The following is a 22,828-nucleotide window of genomic DNA, read 5'->3' as shown; positions in this document are numbered from 1 at the left end:
GTGACTCTAGGACAGCGGTTTGGGAAGAGGGACACTGAGAAAACCTGACTAATTGGCCCACAATGACTCTTTGAATTATCTGTGTCAGAAGCCTTTTACTCAACATGATTGACCAGTAGTTGGTTGGAAAACAAAACAAAACAAAACAAAACAAAAAGATTAACACAGGGAATTACGAAAGATGTTACTAAAGTAGTTGAAACATTTTATTTTATCCTAAAACATAGCTATACATTCACTTGCTAGTCTTTGAATGTCAGGCCTTTTTGGAGTATGTGTCTGCTGCTTGAAGGTTCCAGTCATGCTTTTTGCGTAAACTACATACGTAACACCACCTTCATTGAACCTTTCCAAAGCACTAAGCTTAATTTTCATAGAAACCTTCTTCTTTTGTATCACACTCTTGTATTCCCAGTTCACATAATATTTAATCTGAAATGTTAATGCAATGATAAGTGTACTATACAAAAATAGATTTGGGGGGCCCCAGGGTAGCTCAGTCAGTTAAGCATCTGCTTTTGGCTCAGGTCATGATCCCAGGGTCCTGGTATTGAGCCCTGCGTAGGGCTCCCTACTCAGTGGGGAGCCTGCTTCTCCCTCTCTGTCTGCCTCTTCCACCCTCCAACACATGCACCACTTGATCTCTCTCTCTCTCAAGTAAGTAAGTAAAATCTTAAAAAAAATAGTTTGGGATACAAATTTGACTTGTGAATTTAAATGATGTCACTGGTGGGCCCTCAGGAGTGTGGGTGAAGGAGACGGCCGCCCATCCGCAGCCCCCAGACCACTTACAGAGGACGCAGGCCCATGGTCAGGGTGTGTGGAAGGGGCCATGCAGAGCTTTTATTAAATTATACATGTTTGCTAAAGTGAGATGCAAGGTGACAGGAACCCAACCATCCTGGCCCCTGAGTGTACCCCTCATAAAGTGGGGAGAACAACCGGGCACACTCATCTCAGCTCTGTCCTTCTTCCAGCAGGAAGAAAGATGGCTCATGGGAAACACAGTCCTCTGCTCCTGCCTTCCTGAGGGGAGCCCCACCCTGGCCCAGCACCACCGGGGCCTGCATGGGACAGTCCACCCATTTCTGGTTTCAGTTAACAAGTCTTTTGAACCTAAACCCTTGTGCTCCAGCACGGCTGCTGTCAGGAATAAAGGTGGCATTTTGGCTTCATCTTTGCTCTTTGTATTATTTTGCTCAGAACCTGGGTGGGGAAGAGGGAGAAGTGTCGTAAGTAGGAGACCCCAACAGAGTGGGTCGCTGTGGCCCTAAGAGCATCTTTGAATTTTTTGATCTTCAGTGAACCATTAGTTAGTTCTCTTTATGCAAAACAAAACAAATCAACAGTTCTTCCTGGGTACCTACTATGGGCCATAGACAATGCTAGGTTTTGAGGACATAGTGGTAAACGGATCAGGACCCCTGTCCTCGCGGTGATTGCAGCACGGTGTTGGGGGGGGGCGGCTGTGCGTACATGCAGAAGGTATGCATCTCAGCTCACAAAGCCGTATGTTTACAAAATACCACTTCTCTCTCTCTTTTTCTATTTATATCTGGCCCAAGCCCTCATGTCACTGAGCAGCAAACCAATCATGGTCATTATTTGTACTATAAGAAAGTGGGATTGGTCCCCAATAATTGCAGGACTCCTCTTTAACTTCTTTCTGGCCTTTGGGACTCTTCTCTCCATTCTTGCTGTCTGTGGTCCACTCTGGACACCCGCCCCTCTCCTCCCACGTCACACACAATGTCTAGCATAATTGCTGCCAGAAGCCTGGGCTTCTACGCGATAGGGCTTCTGCCTTTAACTGTAGGCAGTTTCCCTGGTCGACTCTGAAAAAATCTGCAGGGTGAGAAATGAAAAACAAATGTGTTATCTACTTAAAAGGAGAGAAGATAATAGTATAGAGGAAGTAAACAAAACAAGTATCTTAATAAATTATCATCACAAAATGAATGTATAATCACATAATGGCAAGGTTTTCTGTCAGCATAGTCTTAGCCCATTCTGTTAGCATGTCCTTGTGCAGTGGCGCTGTGCACAGGAACGTGAATTTGGTGGCTTAAAACAACAGAAATTTATTATCTCATAGTTTTAGAGGCCAGAAGTCCAAAATCAGTATTGGACTGATTACTGTGCTGAAATCAGAGTATCAGCAGGGCCACGCTCCTTCCAGAGGCTCTAGAGAAGAATCAACTCCTTGCTTCTTCGAGCTTCTGGTGGCTACTGGCATTCCATGGCTGTGGTCACGTCGCTCCAATCTTCACGGTCAACATCTTCAAATCTCTCTCTGCTCTGTCTTCACAGCTCCTTCTCTGTGTGAGTCAAATCTCCCTCCGCCCCTCTCTTACCAGGGCACTCGTGGCATTTAGGGCCCACCCAGATAATCCAAGAGAATCTCCCCGTCTCAAGCTCCTTAAATTAATCATATCTATAGAGATGATTTTTCCAAGTAAAGTAACATTTACAGGGTCCAAGGATTAGCACCTGATCTCTTTGGGGGCCATTATCAGCCTACCACAGCATGAGGTAACATCTCCCATCCTGAAAACAACTTTCATTGAGCACAGAGTCTCTTCTTTCCTTTAGAGCCAAACTCCGTTAAAGAGGTGTCCATACTCACTTCCTCTTCTTTCTTTAACTCATCAGCACTCCAAAGAATCTGCCCTTGGTCACGGTCGCCATTGACCTCTATGTTACCCAGTCTGTTCTCTGTGATCATCATGCTTGATGGGCCAATACCAGTTAACACAATTGATGATGTCCTCTTTCTTGAAGCACTTTTGTTCACCCGGCCTCTGGAACACCCCCCATTCTTGGTTCTCCTCCTACTCCAATGACCTCTCCCCAGTCTTCTTTTGCTTGTCCCTCCTCCTCTTCCTTTGAAGGAAGATGCACTTCCTTGAAGTGCGTCAGTCTCGGACATCTACTGAAGTGACCTCATCCCTGCCCATCTTTAAATGGATGTTCAACGTTTGCCCTTGCATGTACGCTTGCCGTCTCAAACTCAACAAGTCCACACTGCACTCTTGTTCAGTTCTAGGTTTCTTCCCCAAACCTACTCAGCCTTCTTACCCTCCTGTCTTCTCCAGATCAGTAAATAGCAACTTCATTCTTGCAGTTACTTTTGAAACTGCCAAAAAATCCTAAGGCTTTACCTTTGAAATATATCCGGACTCTCACTTACTGTACTACTGTTATTCTGTTTCAAGAGACCATCAACTCTTGCCTGGATTATTGCAGTACTTTACTAACTGGTCTCATGGCCTCCGCCCAATGTAGCCCCACTTCCTGCCCTAGTCTATTTGTCACACAGTTGTTAAAATGATTTTTTAAAAACCTAAGTCAGCCTCATTCCTGTGCTCAAAATTCTCCAGTTAAGGTACAGCATAGGGAATGTAGTCAATGGTATTGTAATGGCGTTGTAGGGTGACAGATACACCAGTGGTGAGCACGGTGTAACATACAGACTTGTCGAATCACTGTGCTGTACACCTGAAACTCACGTGACCTCATGTGTCAAGTATACCTCAATTTAAAAAAATGTGCTGGAGGATACATATGATGACAATAAATGCTATGTTTTTGACTTAAAACAAATTCTTCAATTACTTGCTTATTCAGAGTAAAATCCAAAGTCTTACAGTTGCCTCTAAAGTCTCTTATGATCAGTGCCTGTTACCCATCAGGCCTCATCCTCTGCTACTCTGTCCTTTGGTCTCGCCCCTTCAGTCTCATGAGCCTCTCTTCTGCTCCCCGTCCACACACAGCACACTCGTGCCTTGAGCCCTTTGTACATGTTCTGCTTTCCTGCCCGGTGTCTGTAGTTTGATATCTGCATGGTTTGATCCATTTCTTCTTTTGGGTCTCTACTCAGCTATCACTTTGGTAGCTAGGCTTTCGCTGTAGAAATAAAAAGCCCCCTGTCAACACTGTCCATCCCTCCTGCCCTGTTTTATTTTTCTTTATATCACTTGTAATCACCTGGCATAGGCTTACCTCTTTCCTATATGTCTCAATCTTAAGTTCTATGAGGACAGGGTTTAAACTTCATTTACAGCTGAATCCTAATGCCTGAACTGTGCCTGGTACTTAGTTGGTGTTTAATAAATGCTTGTTGAATGAATGGATGGATGAATTAATATATGGATGCTATGACTAAAAGATACAAGGTGCCGAGAAGGAAGCGTGGGTTCTAGGGACAGCCTGGGAACACCTCCCTGAGGAAGGGATATGTATGTTGGAACATAAGGGGGATGAGGGAATGCAGAAGGCATTGCAGTCAGGTGGTAGAAGGTGTGCAAAGGCCCTGTGACTGAAGGGAGCATGATGAATTCATGGAACTGAGAGGCGGCCATGATGGCTGGAGCTCAGAGAGTGAGGGAGGGTGGTAATGTCAGAAGAATCTAGAGATATAGGCAAGGATCAGGCCATGAAGAATCTTGGAAACTGAGTTAAGACTTAAGTCTTTAATAAAAGAGTAATAAGCTATTGAACACAAAAACTTGTACCTGAACGTTCATAGCAGCACCGTGCATAATAGCCCAGATGTCCATCAACTGATGATAGATAAACAAACTGCGGTCTCCTCAGACAATGGAACTTAGTCATAAAAGAGAGTAAGCCACTGATACATTCTATAGCATGTATGAACCTTGAAATGTTATACTAAGTGAAAGAGGCCAGACACAAGATAAAATGTCTAGAATAGGCAAGTCCATAGAGACAGAAGGTAGATTACCAGTTTTCAGGAGCAGAGAGAATGGGGGAAATGAAGAGTGACTGTCAGTGGTTATGAAGCTTCTTTTTTGGGGGTAATGCAGATGTTCCAGAATAGATAATGGTAGTAGTTGCATAACTTTGTAAATATATGGAAGCCACTGAATTGTATGTTTTGAAATGGTAAATACTATAGTATATGAATTATATCTCAATTTGAAAAAGAAGCTATTGAGAGGTTTATTTGAGGGTGAAGGGTGGCCTCATTGCTATGACCAGATTTATATCTCGAAATGACTGTTTTAGCTGCAGTGCTAAGAATGGATTAGGGGTTGGGGTTTTGAGCCTTAAGAGAAGATCAGAGACACCAGTGAGAAGCATTTGTACCAGTCCAGAGACGGAGACAGAGTTAAAACCTACCAGATTCATTAGTGGGCTGGATTTTAGGGAAGAGAGAGAGAAGTCAAGGACATCTGCTTGTGAAGATTGTCTATGGCTTTAGCGACTGCAAGCACAGTAATTTGGCAGATGTCTTAATAAATGGTACGCACAATGTCAAAAAATCAACTTATACTGGTAAAATGCTGTATACATTTTCATTATTGTAACTAATCTTGATATGCTTACCTTTATAGTATTGATAATGAGAATGTGGTCTTTGGAAAATTAATGTCTACCCGTATGCGCTGGTGAGAGACTGTTAGAAATGCATGCATTACCATCTTCTTTCCTCAAGATAGCGCTGAAATCTACTTGGCTTCATGGTGTTTCATCTTGTAAGTCTTTGATGATCTCATTATCCTCAGTCCCGAGAAGACTCCTGTGTCACATCCAGGTCAATGGCTTTATGAAGAAAAGAAGCCCAGTGAAACAGATTTGCTCCATGAAGATGGTCCTCTTCCTCATGAAAATGTGCGCAAAGGAGTTAGGGACTTCTGCGACTGGGCTACTGCTTTTGTAAGTTAGTAGTAATTCTTACAAGCTACTTTTTAAGTCAAGCTCAGGGTTGCTATTATTAAAAAACAATGTTAGGATATGATCTAAGTCAAATAAAGTTATAAAGAAATTATGATTCTTCCACCATTTATGATTAGAATTGTTTCCTGTAGATGATGTCTCTGGAAAGTTTGCAAGCTTGCAGCCTATTTGAATGTTTATTGTTTATATGTCACATTGCTGTTGTGTATTTCTTTCTTTTTAGTGGCTCTTTTTCTTTGCCAGCTTTATTGAGATATTACTAACATTGTGTAAGTTTAAGGTGTACAATGTGATAATTTGTGATTATATATATATATGTATATATATATATGATTCCCACAATAGGTTTAGTTAACACATCCATCACCTCACATAATTACCTTTTTTGAGTATGGTGAGAACATTTAAGATCTACTCTCTGAGCAACTTTCAAGTATATAAAGACAATTTTGTTTACTGTGTCACCATGCTGTACATTAGATTCCCAGAACTTATTCATCTTATAACTGAAAGTTTATATATTTTGGCTAATAACTACTCATTTCCCCCACCCTGTTGTTTCATTTTTTCATTTTCCATCTTAGTGTCCTTTTTCCTCCGTGTCCTTCACTCCTTCAACTCATTTTTCTCAGTTATATTTATCTGTAAGTTCTCAGCTATTTTTAACTACAACCTTCACAAAAGGTATTTCTGACATGAATGGACTTTTGTTAGTTCTTAAAGTCTTCCCTTGCCCTCCTTCCAAGAACCCATTTAAATACCTAGTTGTGTTCTTGAGTCCCTGTAGATGTATAATTCCTTAGGTTTTTCTTAGATTTAAGACCCACTAGGATTTGTAATCTTCTTTCCCCATTTTTTGAAAACATTTGTCAGTTTTAGCCAATGTATTATTTAGGATTATTTCATTGGAAACTGATTGACATATAATTCAGACTGGATTAAAGGAGGTAGGGGAACTATCCAGAGGTCCTAGGAGCTTCAGGTATAGCTAGATCTAGGTGCTAAAATGTTGTTAGGTGTCCTCTCATCTCTTGGCTGCTCTCCTGTCTGAGTCCATTTGTCTGACTCCAGCTTCAGGTGTGCAACATAGTGATTTGCCAGTTCTATACATTAAGCTATATTCACTGCAAGTGTAGTTACTGTCACCATCTAACACTATTACAGTACCATTGATTGTATTCCTATGGTGTACCTTTTATCGCCGTGACTTATTTATTCCATAACTAGAAAACTTTACCTCCCACTCCCCTTCCCCCGTTTCACCTACTCCCCCACCCCCCTCCCTTCTGACAACCACCACTTTGTTCTCTGTATTTATGAATCTGTTTCTATTTTCTTGTTTGTTTGTTCATTTGTTTTGTTTTTTAGATTCCACGTATAGGTGAAGCTGTGTTGTATTTGTCTTTTTCTGTTTGTCTTATTTCACTTAGCATAATACTTTGGGTCCATCTATGTTGTCACAAATGGCAAGATCTCATTCTTTTTTATGGCTGAGTAATATTCCTGTGTGTGTGTGTGTGTGTGTGTGTGTGTGTGTGTGTGTGTGTGATGTATCACATCTTTATGAACTCAGAAGGCTGCATAGGATTAAACAGACTGAAGTTTTCTCAGCCCATTAATTCCCTCAGGGACTCACTGCGTCCGGCTGGTCCTAAGTTGTCCACTTAATGCACTGACAAAGTCCTCCAGAACCCCAATACTTCTTGTCCCCAGTGAATGCTACTGAGCATTTTCTTTCTCTCCTCCAAACTGCCTCTTCTCTAGCCATAGTCAAATGCCTCCTTTAGATTAAAGAAGAATGTCACCATTTGTCCTTGATTCATGCAATGTGATATTCCTCCAGGGAAGTTCAAACATTGATGAAGAGTTCATCCTGAAGCAGTTTGACATCGACTATCAGAGCAAACCAAGCCACGATGTGCCCCTCACAATGAGACTCAGCCAGGCTCCTCTGGAGCTCAAGAAGAGACCGGGGTTAAAGAAACTGCAGGGGCCACAGTTTTCCCAGAAACTAGGCCATGAGCAGAAACACCAGAAACCACAGGTAATTGCCAAAAGGGGAGAAGAGTGAAAATCGAAGGAAATTAAGTTGCATTAAAATCTTAAATGGCCTTGAATTCTGGTACTTCAGGGGAGCCCTGGCCTTTTTCAGAAGAATTCTTGAATTTTTTTTTGGTGTTTAATAAATATGCGTTAAATCAATGAATATTTAATATACATAATAAAGCTAGTTATATAACCAAGGCACGCCTTTCAGCATTATTTTTTTTTAAGATCTTATTTATTTATTCAAGAGAGTGTGCTAGAGAGAGTGAGCACAAGCAGGGGGCAGAGGCAGAGGGAGATGCAGACTCCCCACTGAGCCCGGCATGGGGCTCCATCCCGGGACCCTGGGATCATGACCTGAGCCGAAGGCAGGCGCTCAACGGACTGAGCTCCCCCAGGCATCCCCAGCATTATTGTTAATATCTGAATAGTCATTGTTATCTCTCTGTGTTTATATGTTGAAATCCTCTCTTTATGTGTTTAAATGTTGAAATTCTAACAGTTAATGGAAATACATATGAAAGTTTATTATTCCAAGAGTTAAATGCTGCAATTAATGATCATGAAAGTTGTTTATTCCTTGTCCAAAGAATCCATGAATTCTGGGGGATGTCTTATTGACCACAGACAGTCATTCTTGAGCACATGCTTGCTGATTATTAACAAATCGCTCCGTTTTTCAATACCACTTGCCCGTGAAGATAGAAGAACAAGGAAACAGAGGAGAAAAAACATGCTGTGTTCCAAAGGGAAGTAGAATGGACTTTTAAGTGCTTTTCCACTTTTCTACATGACCTACAGCTGCAAATACATATACACATAAATCAAATTGTATCAGTCCAACAACAGATTGTTTTTCAAGATTTTGTTTATTTGAGAGAGAGAGAGCAGGGAGGGAGAAAGAATCTCAAGCTGACTCTGGGCTGAGTGCAGAGCCCGACATGGGGTTCGATCTCACAACCCTGATATCATGACCTAAGCCAAAACCAACAGTAGGAAGCTCAACCAACTGAGCCACCCAAGTGCCCCAAGTCCAACAGCAGATTTAAATATGTGAGTGGTGGTCAGGGGTGGGGGTGGCAAAGTTCCTTTCTCTGAAAGTGAGAAACAATATACCATCTCTACCCTCTATCTTCTACATGTGATCTTTGATACTATATTTCTAACATTTAAACATAGTAACTTTGTCCTTTCTATTGGAACACAATGGACTGACCTGTTTTTACATGTGTGATATTTTCCATCCTTGGCTCTGTTGCATAGGGTTTATGAGAACTATGCATTCCAACACTAATAGCAGCACTTTAAATTTTCCATTTGCTCCTCATCTTTCTTCCTTCCTTTCTTTCTTTCTTTCTTTCTTTCTTTCTTTCTTTCTTTCTTTCTTTTTTTTAAATATTTTATTTATTCATTTATTTGACAGAGAGAGAGACAGCCAGCGAGAGAGGGAACACAAGCAGGGGAAGTGGGAGAGGAAGAAGCAGGCTCATAGCAGAGGAGCCTGATGTGGGGCTTGATCCCAGAATGCCAGGATCACGCCCTGAGCCAAAGGCAGACGCTTAACGACTGTGCCACCCAGGCACCGCGCTCCTCATCTTTCTAAAGCGTAAAATGCAAAGTGATGTTGGACAGGCAAATTGTGTCCATCATACCCGAGGCCTGAACCACAGCTTGCCCTGAATCTGGGCTGAATCAAATTGCTCAATTCCCTGTATGTACAAATCATTGCACAACTGCTGCTTTATAAGCCCTGGTGGTTATTGCCAAAATTGAACTTTTGACTGGCAGACAGAGGGCCACTATGTGAAAGTTCAAATACATTTCCATATGGTGTCATTTTCCTTCCACCCGTAGGACCTCCTGTAACCCTGCTTCTAGTGCGGGTCTACTGGTGATTCATTCCTTCAGCTTTGTATGTCTGAAAACATCCTATTCTGCCTTCATTTTTAAAGGGATTTTTGTGGGTATAGAATTTGGATTCACAGTGTTTTGTTTGTTTTCAGTACTCTAAAGATGGTGTTCCGCTGCCTTCTTGCTTGTGTTGTTTCTGATGAGAAATCTTAAGCCTTCCTTATCTTTGTTTTTCTGGACGTGTGTTTTCCCTTGGCTCCTTTAAAGATGTTGTCTTTGTCACTGCTTGTGAATAGTGTGATTATTATACACACCTTTTACCTGGGGTTTGCTGAGCCTCTTTGATCCATGGGTTTAGAGTTTACATCAAATTTGGAAAATTTTGATCATTATTTCTTCAAAAAATGTTTTTGTCTCTCCCCACTGCTCCGAGGACTTCATTTACATGCAATTAGGCTGCATGGGGATGTCTCACAGCTCACTGCTGCTCTGTTCAGTTCGGGATTCTGTTTTCTCTCTGTGCTACGACTGCTGTCCTTACAGGTTCTAATCTGTTCTTTCTGCAATGTCTAATCAGCCATCGATCCCCTCTAGTGTATTTTTCATCTCATACATTGTAATTTTCATTTCAAAAAGTTTGACTTGAGGGGCGCCTGAGTGGCTCAGTTGGTTGGGCATCTGCCTGCAGCTCTGGTCATGATCTTGGGGTCCTGGGACTGAGCCCCATGCTGGGTTCCCTTCTCAGCGGAGAGTCTGCTTCTCCTCCCTCTCCCTATGTGCGTTCTCTCCGTCTCAAATAAATACATGCAATCTTAAAAAAAAAAAAGACAGTGAGCTGGGGCAATTGTGGGGTTTATCTTGTTTGTTTCTTGTGTTTCAGGGATCACTGTACTTGTTATTTGATGTCTAGTGTCTTATAAGCCATTATATATGTATATATATTTGTATTTATACTTATTTCTATTTTTTGGCTGCTGCATGTGGGAGGGTAAATCTGATCTCTATTCCAGAAGTGGAAATCCCCATCTTTATTTTTGTCCCATATACTCTTGGACCTGCTACATTGCTCTTTGGTCTTTAAAACTCTGAGCTTTCCCACAACCTTACCTGTGCTCACAATAGTCTCTCTGCCTGAAGTGCCACATGGGAAGAGGAAGAGGGCACTATACCTTCCTTTAGACCCAGGTCATATGCCGGTTTTTCCATGGAGACTTTTCAGGTCCCTTGGTTGACATTCATTCATTCTTACTTCTAATCTCTCCCAGCAATCTGTGCCCTACTGCAGCATATCTCTTTTTGCCCTGACATTCATGCATCATTTGTCTATGCAAACCTTCAACAAACATTTCTTATTTTCTACTGCTATGTGCCAAAAAGTGCTGGGAACAAATGAAGAAGCAGAGACAAAGGCTTGTTTCCTCACTTAAGGAACTTACAGCCTAGTTGGGTCAACAGGTAAATGATTAATTATAATGAAATGATGTCATGGTTCATAGAGACATGGGAAGAAGTAATCGATTCCACCAAGCACGGTGTGAGGGTGGGTTCAGTGAAGGCCTCACAGAAGAAATTGTGTTTGTACCGAGTCTTGAAAGATTACTGGTCACCCAAACATACCATATTTCAGAACTCAGATCTGGAGTGTAACAGTAGCATAGATTCCATCTCCACCTTTTCTTCTTCCCCTTCTCTTTCCTTCCACTCCCCCTGCTTGTGCACTCACTCTTTCTTTCTCTGACAAATAAATAATGACAAATAAATAAAATGTTTTTTAAAACATTTTTAAAATATTAAAAAAAATAGAAATAAACATCCTACAAGGCATAGGAGAGCACCCTTCCTGACCCCCCAACAAAGGATTATCTAGCTCAAAGTATCAATAATGCCAAGTTAATTCAACAAATATTATTGAGCACCTATTATGTCCAAAATACTGTTCTAGTTGCCAGAGGGTTGTATCCGGGGACAATCTCTGAAGCTTACATTTTAGAGAATGAAAGGAGAGGCAAGCAATCAGAAGAATAAATAGCATATCAAACGGTGATACATACTGATAAGAAAAGTGAGGCAGGGAAGGAAGACAAGGAGTGTTGTGAGGTGGTTACAATTTTTAAGCAGTATGCTTGAAATAGAGGGATCAAAATGCTGAATTCAGCTCTGAGAAGGGGTTTCCCTCCCCTCTGCTCTGTCCCATCCTGTCTGCTTTAGGTAAGGCGTATCTGACTTGACCCTAGAACGACCCACATATTCAGCCTCAGGTTTAAATGTGAGTGAGAAGAGAGAGGGGCAGAACCTTTGGGTTTCATATCTTTGCCTTGCTCATTGTGTGGTTATTACATCCACACTACCAGGCTATGATCCAACAGACCCCTTAACAGCCCTCATTTACTATTGAGGAATGGGAGAAAGAAAGGAATGACATCTATTCTTCCTTCTCTTTCTCTCTTCCAATTAGAGGCAAGAGATTAGTGTTGGATAGCATATCTGTCGTTATTGCTGTTGTTGGATAGCATTTTGATCAGAAGTAGTGTAGCATTAACAAGGATGAACACAGTGCTGGGCTCATAGTAAGTGTACAACTCATTGTTCTGGTTGGCTGAATATTGGTGGTTTTTTGGGGATTTATTTATTTTAGAGAGAGAGAGATGGAGACCATTTGTGAGCAGGGGGAGGGGCAGAGAAAGAGGAAGAGGGAGAGAAACAAACTTACCACTGAGCAGTGAGCCCGACATGGAGCTTGATCTCAGGACCCTGAGATTGCAACCTGAGCTGAAATCAAGAGTCGGATGCTTAACCGACTGAGCCACCCAGGTCCCCCAGTTGGCTGAGTATTGTTTAAGGTCGTTACACTTCAGTGAAATATGTGATGTTTACGTGATATTGAGCTGCTTTACATAACTTTCCCCTTTAATCTTTCCTACAACCCTATGGAGTGGATACTGTTACCTCCATTTTACAGATGAAGCATGAAGTGATTTACCCGTGGACTTACAGCTATGAAGCAGGGGAGGCTGGATTTGAACCTGTGTTTGTCTAAGTCCAAAGGCCATACTTGACCGTCACATTATTTTCTCGTTCATGAAATTTTCATGCTACCTTTGTAAATCAAAGCATACTGAAGCTTCATAAAATACTTTGGCAAGGATCCATCATAAGCTAAAAATAAATGTTACTGTTTTCATAAGCTAAATCTTTGATTTATTGAAATGACAAACAAAAAAAATGAAATTGGGAATTACGTTATTTTCTGTAGAATCCTCATAAACCAAAGTGTGTGAAGATGAGGTATGGAGCGTGGTATCTGGACACCAAGTTGTGGAAAAAGCAAAGAGCAGATGAACCTTTGGTTGACCCCGAGGTCTCATGTAAGGCTCAAGATGAGAATTTTAAAAAGGAGCTGCAGGAACAGGTATGTGTATATGCTGAGATTCGACCGTCTGATCTAAAGGTTATCACCGTGCACCTCGTAGCTCCTCTTGAAGCCAGAGTCTCTGGGTGAAACAGGCTCCAGAAAGTCTTACAGCTTACGTGCTGACCTCCGCAATAAGAAAGCCAAGCCTTATATAGGGTTACACATACACACATTGTATGTCTAATAAGTAAGACTTGGAACCTCCTGGCTTTGTGGTAGATACTGTGTCTCTAAAGATGGGACAACCACTCCGTATTCCTAGCATTCTTGGAACAATTAATTCTATGGATAAATTGGCTGTTCAAAGGGTGGTGTGACCTGGTAGGACCACCTCCGACCTCAGAATGGATATGACATCAGGGGTTGTTTTTGAGTAGCTAAATGTGAAGCTTGTTTTTTTTGTCAGCAGTGGATGAATGTTAAGGAATTGGAAATTGCATTCCGGAACCGTCTTTATGCAGCTCGGCAGAGTTGGAGTGTCTGCCTGAGAGAAAAGGGGCAAAGGTTAATAAAGCACTGATTGATGCCACAAAGCAACAAGCACATGTAACAAGGATGTGCTCTAATTTTACTGCAAAGAAACTCTGTGCCTGCCCAACTCCTGGGTACAAGAGCCTAGCAGATGGAAGAGATTCACTGTAGTCCTGGGAATTTGGAAATAATGATGCAACACTTGACAGAGCTCTGATAAGAATACTTGTGAACCTTTTCCTTTTACAGCAGGTCCAAAACTTCTCCCAGATAATGATGTGAAAACACTTTGGAAAAGAGTAAAATGCTGTACGAATTTGCCTACTCATTCATTCAGTAATCACTGATTAAGTGCCTCCTTTAGATTGGGAAGCTGAGACAGGAAGGATGGTCGTTTTTATCTTTTCTAGTAGTGGGTATGAAATTCTTATTTTCAGATGTGGGGTATGACACAAATTTCTGAGCACAAGATGCTTATATAAGCCTATAAATAATGTAAATAATGTTCAGTAGAATTTCTTGGTGTATGGTTTTTGGAGCAAAATGTCTAACTTTCTGTGAATTTAATACATAACATAAAACTATTCCAGTTGCACCTAAAAAATAATAAAACATGAATGAATGAACAATTCTCAATGAACTAAATATTGAAAAACAAAAATAGTTGCAAAATGTATTGTTTTATGGCATCTTAGAATTTCTCTTTTTAGAAGTATATTCCTAAAGACTAATTCTTAAAAGGCTTAAGGAATTTTACAAAAATATTCCATTTTGAAGGCAAAATTGAGTAAAGATGTTTGCCAAAATGGTGACAATAAGCTCATGAAAACAAAGTAATGTTTAGGTTTTGGAAATATGGTCATATATTAAAGTAAAAGATTATTTATCAGACAGCTTAGACACAGGCAGGAGTCAAAACAATGGGGTTGTTCCATCATGATGCTTATAAATCACACTCTTGTAATTCATGAAGATTGAATTACCCTGTGTGCTTTAGTCGCACTTGACTATGGCATCCCAATTCATAAGACACAGGAGTGATGAGATGCTGATAAAGGGCAGTCACTATGATGACATGGCTATCTTGCTGGGAACACATGAGTTTTGTCTGTTCTCAGTTAAGTCCTTGTGAGGACAGGGTTGGAACTTTCAGCTCCATCCTGCAATCTCTGGCTGAATTAATCACGGATGACCAATGATGTAACCAATCGTGCCTACGTATTAAAGCTGCCATAAAAGCCCAAAAGGGCAAGGTTCAGAGAGCTTCCCAGGTTGGTGACCATGTGGACGTTTTGGGAGGGTGGTGTGCTCAGCTAGGGCACAGGAGCTCTGCACCCCTTTCCATATACCTTGCTCCGTGCATCTGGCTATTTCTGAGTTATAGCCCTCTTAATAAACCCATTATCTAGTAAGTAAGCTGTTTCCCTGAGTCCTTCGAGCAGATGACAGAACCCGAGGAGGAGGTGTGGGGACCTCTAACGCACAGCTGGTATGTCAGGAGCACAGGTGAAAACCTGACTTGCGACTGGCATCAGAAGTGGGGGCAGGGTTGCGAAACTGAGCCCTTACCCTGTCAGGTCTGATGCCAATGCCAGGCAGACAGTGGCAGACTTGAGTTAAATTGTAGGACACCCAGCTGGTGTCTGGAGAATCAGAGAATTGCTTGGTGTGGAGAAAAAAGACCTGACACATTTGGTGACCAGAACTGAGAGTGGTAGAGCAAGACATGAGTGTTTTTTCCCCTTGACAATATGCCCATAATTTTTCGATCTGTTAAAAAGGAACAACAGGCCCAAAATGGAGTCACTTCTGTTAAGCCCCACCAATATTTAATACCTAACCTAACTGCTGGTTCAGCTTTCTTCCCCAGGGGCGGGATTTTAAACCAGTCTGGAATTTCCTGATGAGTACTAGCCAGTGGTCTGCGTTAAGATCACCAGGCTTTCCCTCTAAGGGAGGTGACCTTGCCTACCACAAGCCTTTCTTTTCTTTTGCTAATAACCTCTTTATCGCACCCCATTTCTGCCTATAAAAGCCTTCTGTTCTATAAAAGTCCTTGGTGTGCCCTTCTGTTTGTTAGACGAGCTGCTCATGAGGCCTCTTCTGCTCTCCAGCCCTTCACCAAGATTTAAGCAACACTTCAGTTCTCCAGGAAATCCACCCTTTTGCAATATGTAGATGACCTCTTGCTACTTTCAGCCTCCCAAGAGGAGTCCAGAAATGCTTCCATTTATATGCTAGAGCAGTTAGCTGAAAAGGCACACACAGTCTCTACGAAAAAATTACAATTATCTCTAGACACTGTGCATTACCTGGATCATTATCTAAGCCCTGAAGGACTTCAGCGGTCTCCCAAGAGAATTAAGTTAATCCGGGAATTTCCTACGCCCATGACTAGGTGAGAGATTTGGGGATGACTTTGGCTTGACTGGTTATTGCAGATGATGCACTCCTAATTTTTTGCTATTAGCTACCCCACTCTATGAACTTACAAAAATTTCAGTCCCTGAACACTTTTCTTGGGAGGACAAACGTGAGCAGGCTTTCAGGAGACGGAGACTAGCACTGTAAGAACTGCCTGTCTTAGGGCCACCTAACTGCAAAACCTTCCACCTGGTTTGTGTGGGAAAGAGGTAATCAAGCCCTGGGAACGCTGGCTTAAGAGCAAGGTGGTGAACAGAAGCCTATTACCTAGTACAGCACACGGCCTGATTCAGTTGCTCCCACCTGTCGCAGCAGTCTCGAGGCTACAGTCACAGCGAGGGGCGGTCTCATCAGATTTGACCCTAGGAAATGACGTTTATTTGCAAATTCCACACACCGTCCAAAGTTTTCTTTTTTTTTTTTTAAGATTTTATTTATTTATTTGACAGAGATAGAGACAGCCAGCGAGAGAGGGAACACAAGCAGGGGAAGTGGGAGAGGAAGAAGCAGGCTCACAGGGGAGGAGCTTGATGTGGGGCTCGATCCCATAACCCCGGGATCACGCCCTGAGCCGAAGGCAGACGCTTAACCGCTGTGCCACCCAGGCGCCCCCGTCCAAAGTTTTCTTAACTCAGAATCGACTCAACCTTTCTTGCAGGCGGACTAACTCCCTAAGAGATCCTTCTGCGCTCACCGCCTACTCCGTGCCTTAAACGTTGCAACACCCTTAAACCTGCTACGTTACTACCCTACCTGAGGAAGGAAGTCTGTGACTACAAGGTACTCATGTCCTGTTTTGTGATAGCACGTCCTGACTTATGGGAAACTCCTTTAACTACTCCTGATCTAATCTTCGTGGATGGGTCATACCGCAGAAATGAAAAAGGGGATTTTCAAGCTGGCTGTGCTATTACTGCCCAAGATGACCTACTCGAAAGAGCAAGCCTTCCCTAGGCTCCATCCCCGTAACAGACAGAGCTCCCAGCCTTTACCGAGCGTGCCAGCTCTCAGGAGGACAAACTTAGTATCTATACTGATAGCATGCCTTTGGGGTCGTCCATGATTAAGGGACGTTACAGAAACAAAAGGGCTTTCTTATGTCCTCTGGGACTCAGTCAAAAATGTGCAACAGGGAAATGACTGGGCACATGGGGATGAAATCCATTCTGCTTTTGCAAAAAAATGACCCCTCCTCGCCAGATTGTGGCTATCCTGCTCTCCTTGTAACACGGCAACCTTCTGCACCTGAATCAGAAATTAAGATGGTAAACTACCGGGGCGATGGGAAACTCAACAGCTGCTTGGTTCTTGCTGGCTCCCTGACAAAGCCCACTCTTTGGTTTGTGCATTACCGAACCCCCTACAGGGCATTTAAGATGAGCTCAAATCATGAACTGACACTGGGCAGGGAGACATCTCTAAAACTGTGCAGATAGCCTGCAGCAATGTCTGACCGGCCGGTTCACAATCCCAGAGAAACTGTTTTTGTCTCCAAAGGCCTCAGACTCCTCCCCCTGGACCCTGGGAACACCTGCAGCCAGACTTCATTCAACTGCCCCTTCACGTGGATTATCGATCTGTTCTGTTACTGCGTGTGCTTTCCGGATGGGTTGAAGCCTTCCCCTGCTGCAAGGCTGAAGTCCCCACGATGGCAAAGAAACTGTCAGAGAACGTGTTTCCCACCTGGAGGATATCTTCCACAATCTCCAGCCATCAAGGCACCCACTTCACTTGGGAAATCACATGAGGCTTAATGAAAACCTTGCAAACTTTGGAATTATCATTGCCTTTATCACTCGGAATCATCAGGCGAGGTTGAGAGGACTAATGGGATCCTCAAACTTAACATTTCTAAACTTGCTGAAATCACTGGACTCCCCTGGCTTAAGGTATTGCTTTTGGTCTTCCTGACTGTTTGCAGCAGCCCCTTTGGGAAACATAAACTCAGTCCGTAGGAGATAGTCACGGGCAGACCAATGTCTTCTACAACCTTCTGCTGGTCCCTCATTGTCTCATGCCAGTATGACCAGCTACTGTAACTCCTTACTGTCTGATGCTCAAGCATATCGTCAACAGATTAAAGAAGATTTAATCTGATCCCAATTCAAGGCCACAGTCTAGAGCCTGGTGATTGGGTATTCCAGAAGCATCACCAGAGGAAGACAGCCCTGGAGCCCCATTAGAAGAGATCCTGCCAGATACTCCTGACCACTGACACTGCTACAAAACCAGAGGGTGCTGAGCCCTGGATACACACCCCACCGCTAAAGAAGGCTCCACTTGACCTCTGATCCTCTACAGATGCTGGAGACCTGAATCACACAGATGGGGAAGAGAAGTACCTGGAGCCAAAGTCGACTGCTTCTACCCGAGGCATGGATTAACACTTCATACTTTGACTAAACACGAAACCCCTTCTTCTTCTCTTTCTTTTCATTACTCTAACATTGGCCAGGAGGGATAATTCCATCATCTGTATCTCTCAGTCCATTGCTAAGGGAGGCAAACTTGGCAGATTACTGGATTCGTCATGATGCAAGAGACCCCTGGTCCTCCCTGGGACCAATTTCTCTTATATCCCCATGTCACCACAAGCTACAGTTGACTCCTGCTTACAAACAGGTACCCAAGTAGACACATTTACTTATGTGGATCTTTGTACATTTGCACCCCCACATCCCTGTGTCTATCAAGATCAGATCTGCCCCCACTCCCCAAGAGATCACACCAGCAGGACCCATCTTTGTCAGGCATTTAGGATGACTTTTTATTTCAGACTAGGCTATTCTCTTCCCATATGCACTAAAAACCTGACTGACCCCTGGTGTAGGAGTAAATACAAATGAGACTATGATCAGAAACTTCTTAACTCCTGGAGACATCGCAGATTCCATTGCTAAAACACTAGCTGCCCAACAAAGATCCTTAGACTTTCTGGCCCAAGTTGTTCTTGATAACAGGATTATCTTTCAGCTGAGCAAAGAGGAGTCTGTGCTATGGCCAACATCACATGCTGCACCTGGATTAACACTTCTGGGGAAGCTGAAACTCGGTTACATAACATCACTGAGCAAGCCACTTGGCTTAAGGGGTGACTCTTACAACTGGGTCATTCTTTGATTGGTTTGGTCTCAGGGACCATGGTTCCAAAGTGCACTCCAAACATTGGGAATGATCCTGCTTACAGTTACCATAATAATCTCCCTGGTGTGTCCCATTATCTCGAAAGCTTGAAATGCATGTTTGTAGCCGTTTATCACCAAGCAAATGATCTCCCAAAGACTGGAATATCGAAGAAGAGATGAAGAGAATGACTGGCTAAAAAATTGTGGGCCTGAAGTCACAACCTGTGAACACCACAGCAATTCATCAAAGAAACGGGATCAACAAAAGCTTTTAGAACTACAGACCACCAGCTGAGAGCGGCACTGATGTCCTCGATTTTTTTTTTAAGATTTTGTTTATTTGACAGAGATAGAGACAGCCAGCGAGAGAGGGAACACAAGCAGGGGGAGTGGGAGAGGAAGAAGCAGGCTCCCAGCGGAGGAGCCCTACATGGGGCTCGATCCTAGAACGCTGGGATCACACCCTGAGCCGAAGGCAGACGCTTAAAGACTGAGCCACCCAGGCGCCCCCTCAATTTTTATCACACCTCTCAGTTCAGCTCACAGTTTGATGAAGGGGGCGGGGGAATAATTAAAAAGAAACAACAGGTCCAAAACGGAGTCACTTATGTTAAGCCCCACCGAGAATTAATACCTAATCTAATTGCAGTTTCAGCCAGAAATGGGGTGCGATAAAGAGGTTATTAGCAAAAGAAAAGAAAGGCTTGTGGTAGGCAAGGTCACCTCCCTTAGAGGGAAAGCCTGGTGATCTTGCAGACCACTGGCTAGTACTCATCAGGAAATTCCAGACTGGTTTAAAATCCCGCCCCTGGGGAAGAAAGCTGAACCAGCAGTTAGGTTAGGTATTAAATATTGGTGGGGCTTAACAGAAGTGACTCCATTTTGGGCCTGTTGTTCCTTTTTAACAGATCGAAAAATTATGGGCATATTGTCAAGGGGAAAAAACACTCATGTCTTGCTCTACCACTCTCAGTTCTGGTCACCAAATGTGTCAGGTCTTTTTTCTCCACACCAAGCAATTCTCTGATTCTCCAGACACCAGCTGGGTGTCCTACAATTTAACTCAAGTCTGCCACTGTCTGCCTGGCATTGGCATCAGACCTGACAGGGTAAGGGCTCAGTTTCGCAACCCTGCCCCCACTTCTGATGCCAGTCGCAAGTCAGGTTTTCACCTGTGCTCCTGACCAACCAGCTGTGCGTTAGAGGTCCCCACACCTCCTTCTCGGGTTCTGTCATCTGCTCGAAGGACTCAGGGAAACAGCTTACTTACTAGATAATGGGTTTATTAAGAGGGCTATAACTCAGAAATAGCCAGATGCATGGAGCAAGGTATATGGAAAGGGGTGCAGAGCTCCTGTGCCCTAGCTGAGCACACCACCCTCCCAAAACGTCCACATGGTCACCAACCTGGGAAGCTCTCTGAACCTTGTCCTTTTGGGCTTTTATGGCAGCTTTAATACGTAGGCATGATTGGTTACATCATTGGTCATCCGTGATTAATTCAGCCAGAGATTGCAGGATGGAGCCGAAAGTTCCAACCCTGTCCTCACAGGGTGGTTTCATCTGGCAACCAGACCCCACCCTGTGGCTCACTCAGGGCTTTCCAAAAATCACCTTGTTAACATAATCTGTGTTGCGGGTAAAAGCGGCTAGTTACGTATAACAAAGATTTCTCCTTCTGCTGTTGTGGCTCTTATCACTCGGGCAATTGCAATGTTTTAGGAGCTCTGTGCCAGGAATGGGAAGAAGACCAAATGTATATAGTTCTTATTAAAAATCACAGGATCACGCTTGTTAATCTCAAATCGGTTAGATTCCAGCCATCTGGGCTTAATAATTGTCTAATTGCTAAAAAGTGTTGCTTCTCCTTAATACAAGGGTCAGAAGAAAGGGTAGGGAAAGGAGAGAAAGTTGGTCATCTTTTGAAGGCCTTTATATTCATCAACTCATGAACGATATCTACACATACACTTGCAGAAGAGAAGGAAGTGATTTAAAATGAGGTAATTTATAAAGAGCTGGCTGCTTTTAATTAGGGCAAGCGTGGAATCAAACTTCTGACAGCTGGTTTTGGTTTTGGTTTTGTCTTTGTTTTTGTTTTGATGCGGGTCCTCTTTCAGGAGGAGTTACTTGCAGACCTTCATGGAACCACTGCCTTTAAGGATTTCATTCTAAGCAGGGGCTCCAAGATGCCAAGCGTGAGTAAAGGGTCATTTCAGAACGACTAGCTGAGGGGCTCACAGTTGTCGATGGGACGGGGTCAGCGCCCTACCGAAAGCAAAATACAGTTGACTCTTGAACAAGACGGGCTTAAACTGTGCAAGTCCACTTATACGTGAATTTTTTTTTTTTGATAAATACAGTACAATACTGGAAATGTATTTTCTCTTATAATTTTCTTAATAACATTTTTTCTCTAGCTTACTTTAATGTAAGAAGACAGTATGTAATATATAGAACACACAAAATATATGTTAATCCCCCAGGAAGGCTTCTGGTCAACAATGTAGACTATTAGTAAAGTTTTTGGGGAGTCAAAATTTATACATGGATTTTCAATTGAGTGGTGGGGCGGTGTGCTCCTAATTCCTGTAGTATATTGTTCAAGGGTCAACTGTACTTTTCATAGCAGGACTCAGGCCCCTGGAAGAAAGCGCATGCTTTTCCCTAGACAAAGGCCCGGAGATAGGATTTGGCTTTTGCTTTTTTTTTATTCTGCTTATTTGATTTCTGCTGTCAGAGGTGCTGTCTTCCTGCTGACTCACCTGCCTTGAGTTTGGCCTTAATGGGACCAAAGTGAAAGGGGCCTATGTGCAGGGTGTGTACCTTGCAAACTCTGTCACTCAAACACTCTGAAGTCTCTAGAAAGTCTGAGTGTCTTTTACTTCCACATCTAAGGACAAAGAACTGTGGCTTGGGTCAGGACAAAATGGAATTGAGATTTACAATAGTGTTGTACTGTGGGGTCAGTCTTCTGTGGAAACAGAACAGGGCAAAAGTTCACTTTCTGGGGGCCCACCAGTATCTTCCATGTTTTCCCCACTTTTTCTTACCCCCCCTCTCTTAACTTGTAAAGCTAGCCCCAGCTGCCTCCCATGTGGAGCGGCCACTGTTGGAAGGCCACGTGCCACGTAGGTGGGGTGGGCGGTTGGCAGAGCAGACCATTTTTAGCAGGAGGGCCTCAGAGCCTAGAGTTCTGTGCCCAGACCAGCCCTGTCACCACAGCAAGAAACCAGTTAGCCAGGCTGCCCAAGTCGTAGCTGTTAAGTCATGCATTTATCCAGTGTCCTCCATGCGCACATCCCATGTGTCTTTAGGAAGCCGTGCAGCCAACATGAAGTTCTCAGGAAATGCAATACTGGATTTCTTCTTTTCCATGAATCACAGAACTAACAATAGCTTATTCTTTTGGCAAATAAATATATTGATCAAGCTCAGATCCAGACTGGTTTCAAAGTTAATGTGAGGGGAAGTCTAGAGTATGAGGTAGAGAGGGGTGAAAGACTCCATGACAGGACTGGGATGGAATATTGTCCTTTAGCCTTGAGCATCAATAATAGGCCTGTGAGATATAGTGAACACAATCATACACACTTATGTATATAACTGCCTATATTTACATGTATGATATAATATTTTTAAAGATTTATTTATTTTAGAGAGAGAGAGCACATGCAGGGGGCAGAGGGAGAGGGAGAGAATCCCAAGGAGACTCCCACTGACCTGGGGCTCAATCTCATGACTCCAAGATCATGACCTGAGCTGAGAATGAATTGGATACTCAGCCGACTGAGCCACC

General features: G+C 43.0%; 1 protein-coding gene across 3 annotated transcripts in view; it reads left to right on the top strand.

Annotated features, from left to right (window-relative positions):
- Positions 1–22,828, top strand: part of FAM47E (family with sequence similarity 47 member E) — a 30,752-nt gene that overhangs the window by 6,529 nt on the left and 1,395 nt on the right. The window contains exons 4-7 of one of the 3 annotated variants that reach the window (XR_004628890.1): positions 5,529–5,679; positions 7,544–7,744; positions 12,851–13,006; positions 16,563–21,227. Coding sequence is in view for 2 of the 3 variants with exons in the window: in XM_034671878.1 (XP_034527769.1) it covers positions 5,529–5,679; positions 7,544–7,744; positions 12,851–13,006; positions 21,150–21,227 (586 nt within the window). In the remaining variant the exon portion in view is untranslated. Of the gene's footprint in view, positions 1–5,528; positions 5,680–7,543; positions 7,745–12,850; positions 13,007–16,562; positions 22,745–22,828 lie in introns of those variants that run through there. The other 2 variants (XM_034671878.1, XM_034671880.1) reach the window with 2 other exon arrangements.

This window comes from Ailuropoda melanoleuca, chromosome 11 (assembly GCF_002007445.2).
Source record: "Ailuropoda melanoleuca isolate Jingjing chromosome 11, ASM200744v2, whole genome shotgun sequence".
Lineage (NCBI taxonomy): Eukaryota > Metazoa > Chordata > Mammalia > Carnivora > Ursidae > Ailuropoda > Ailuropoda melanoleuca.
Note: the sequence above shows the minus strand (reverse complement) of the source record. Positions and strands in the feature narration are given on the sequence as shown.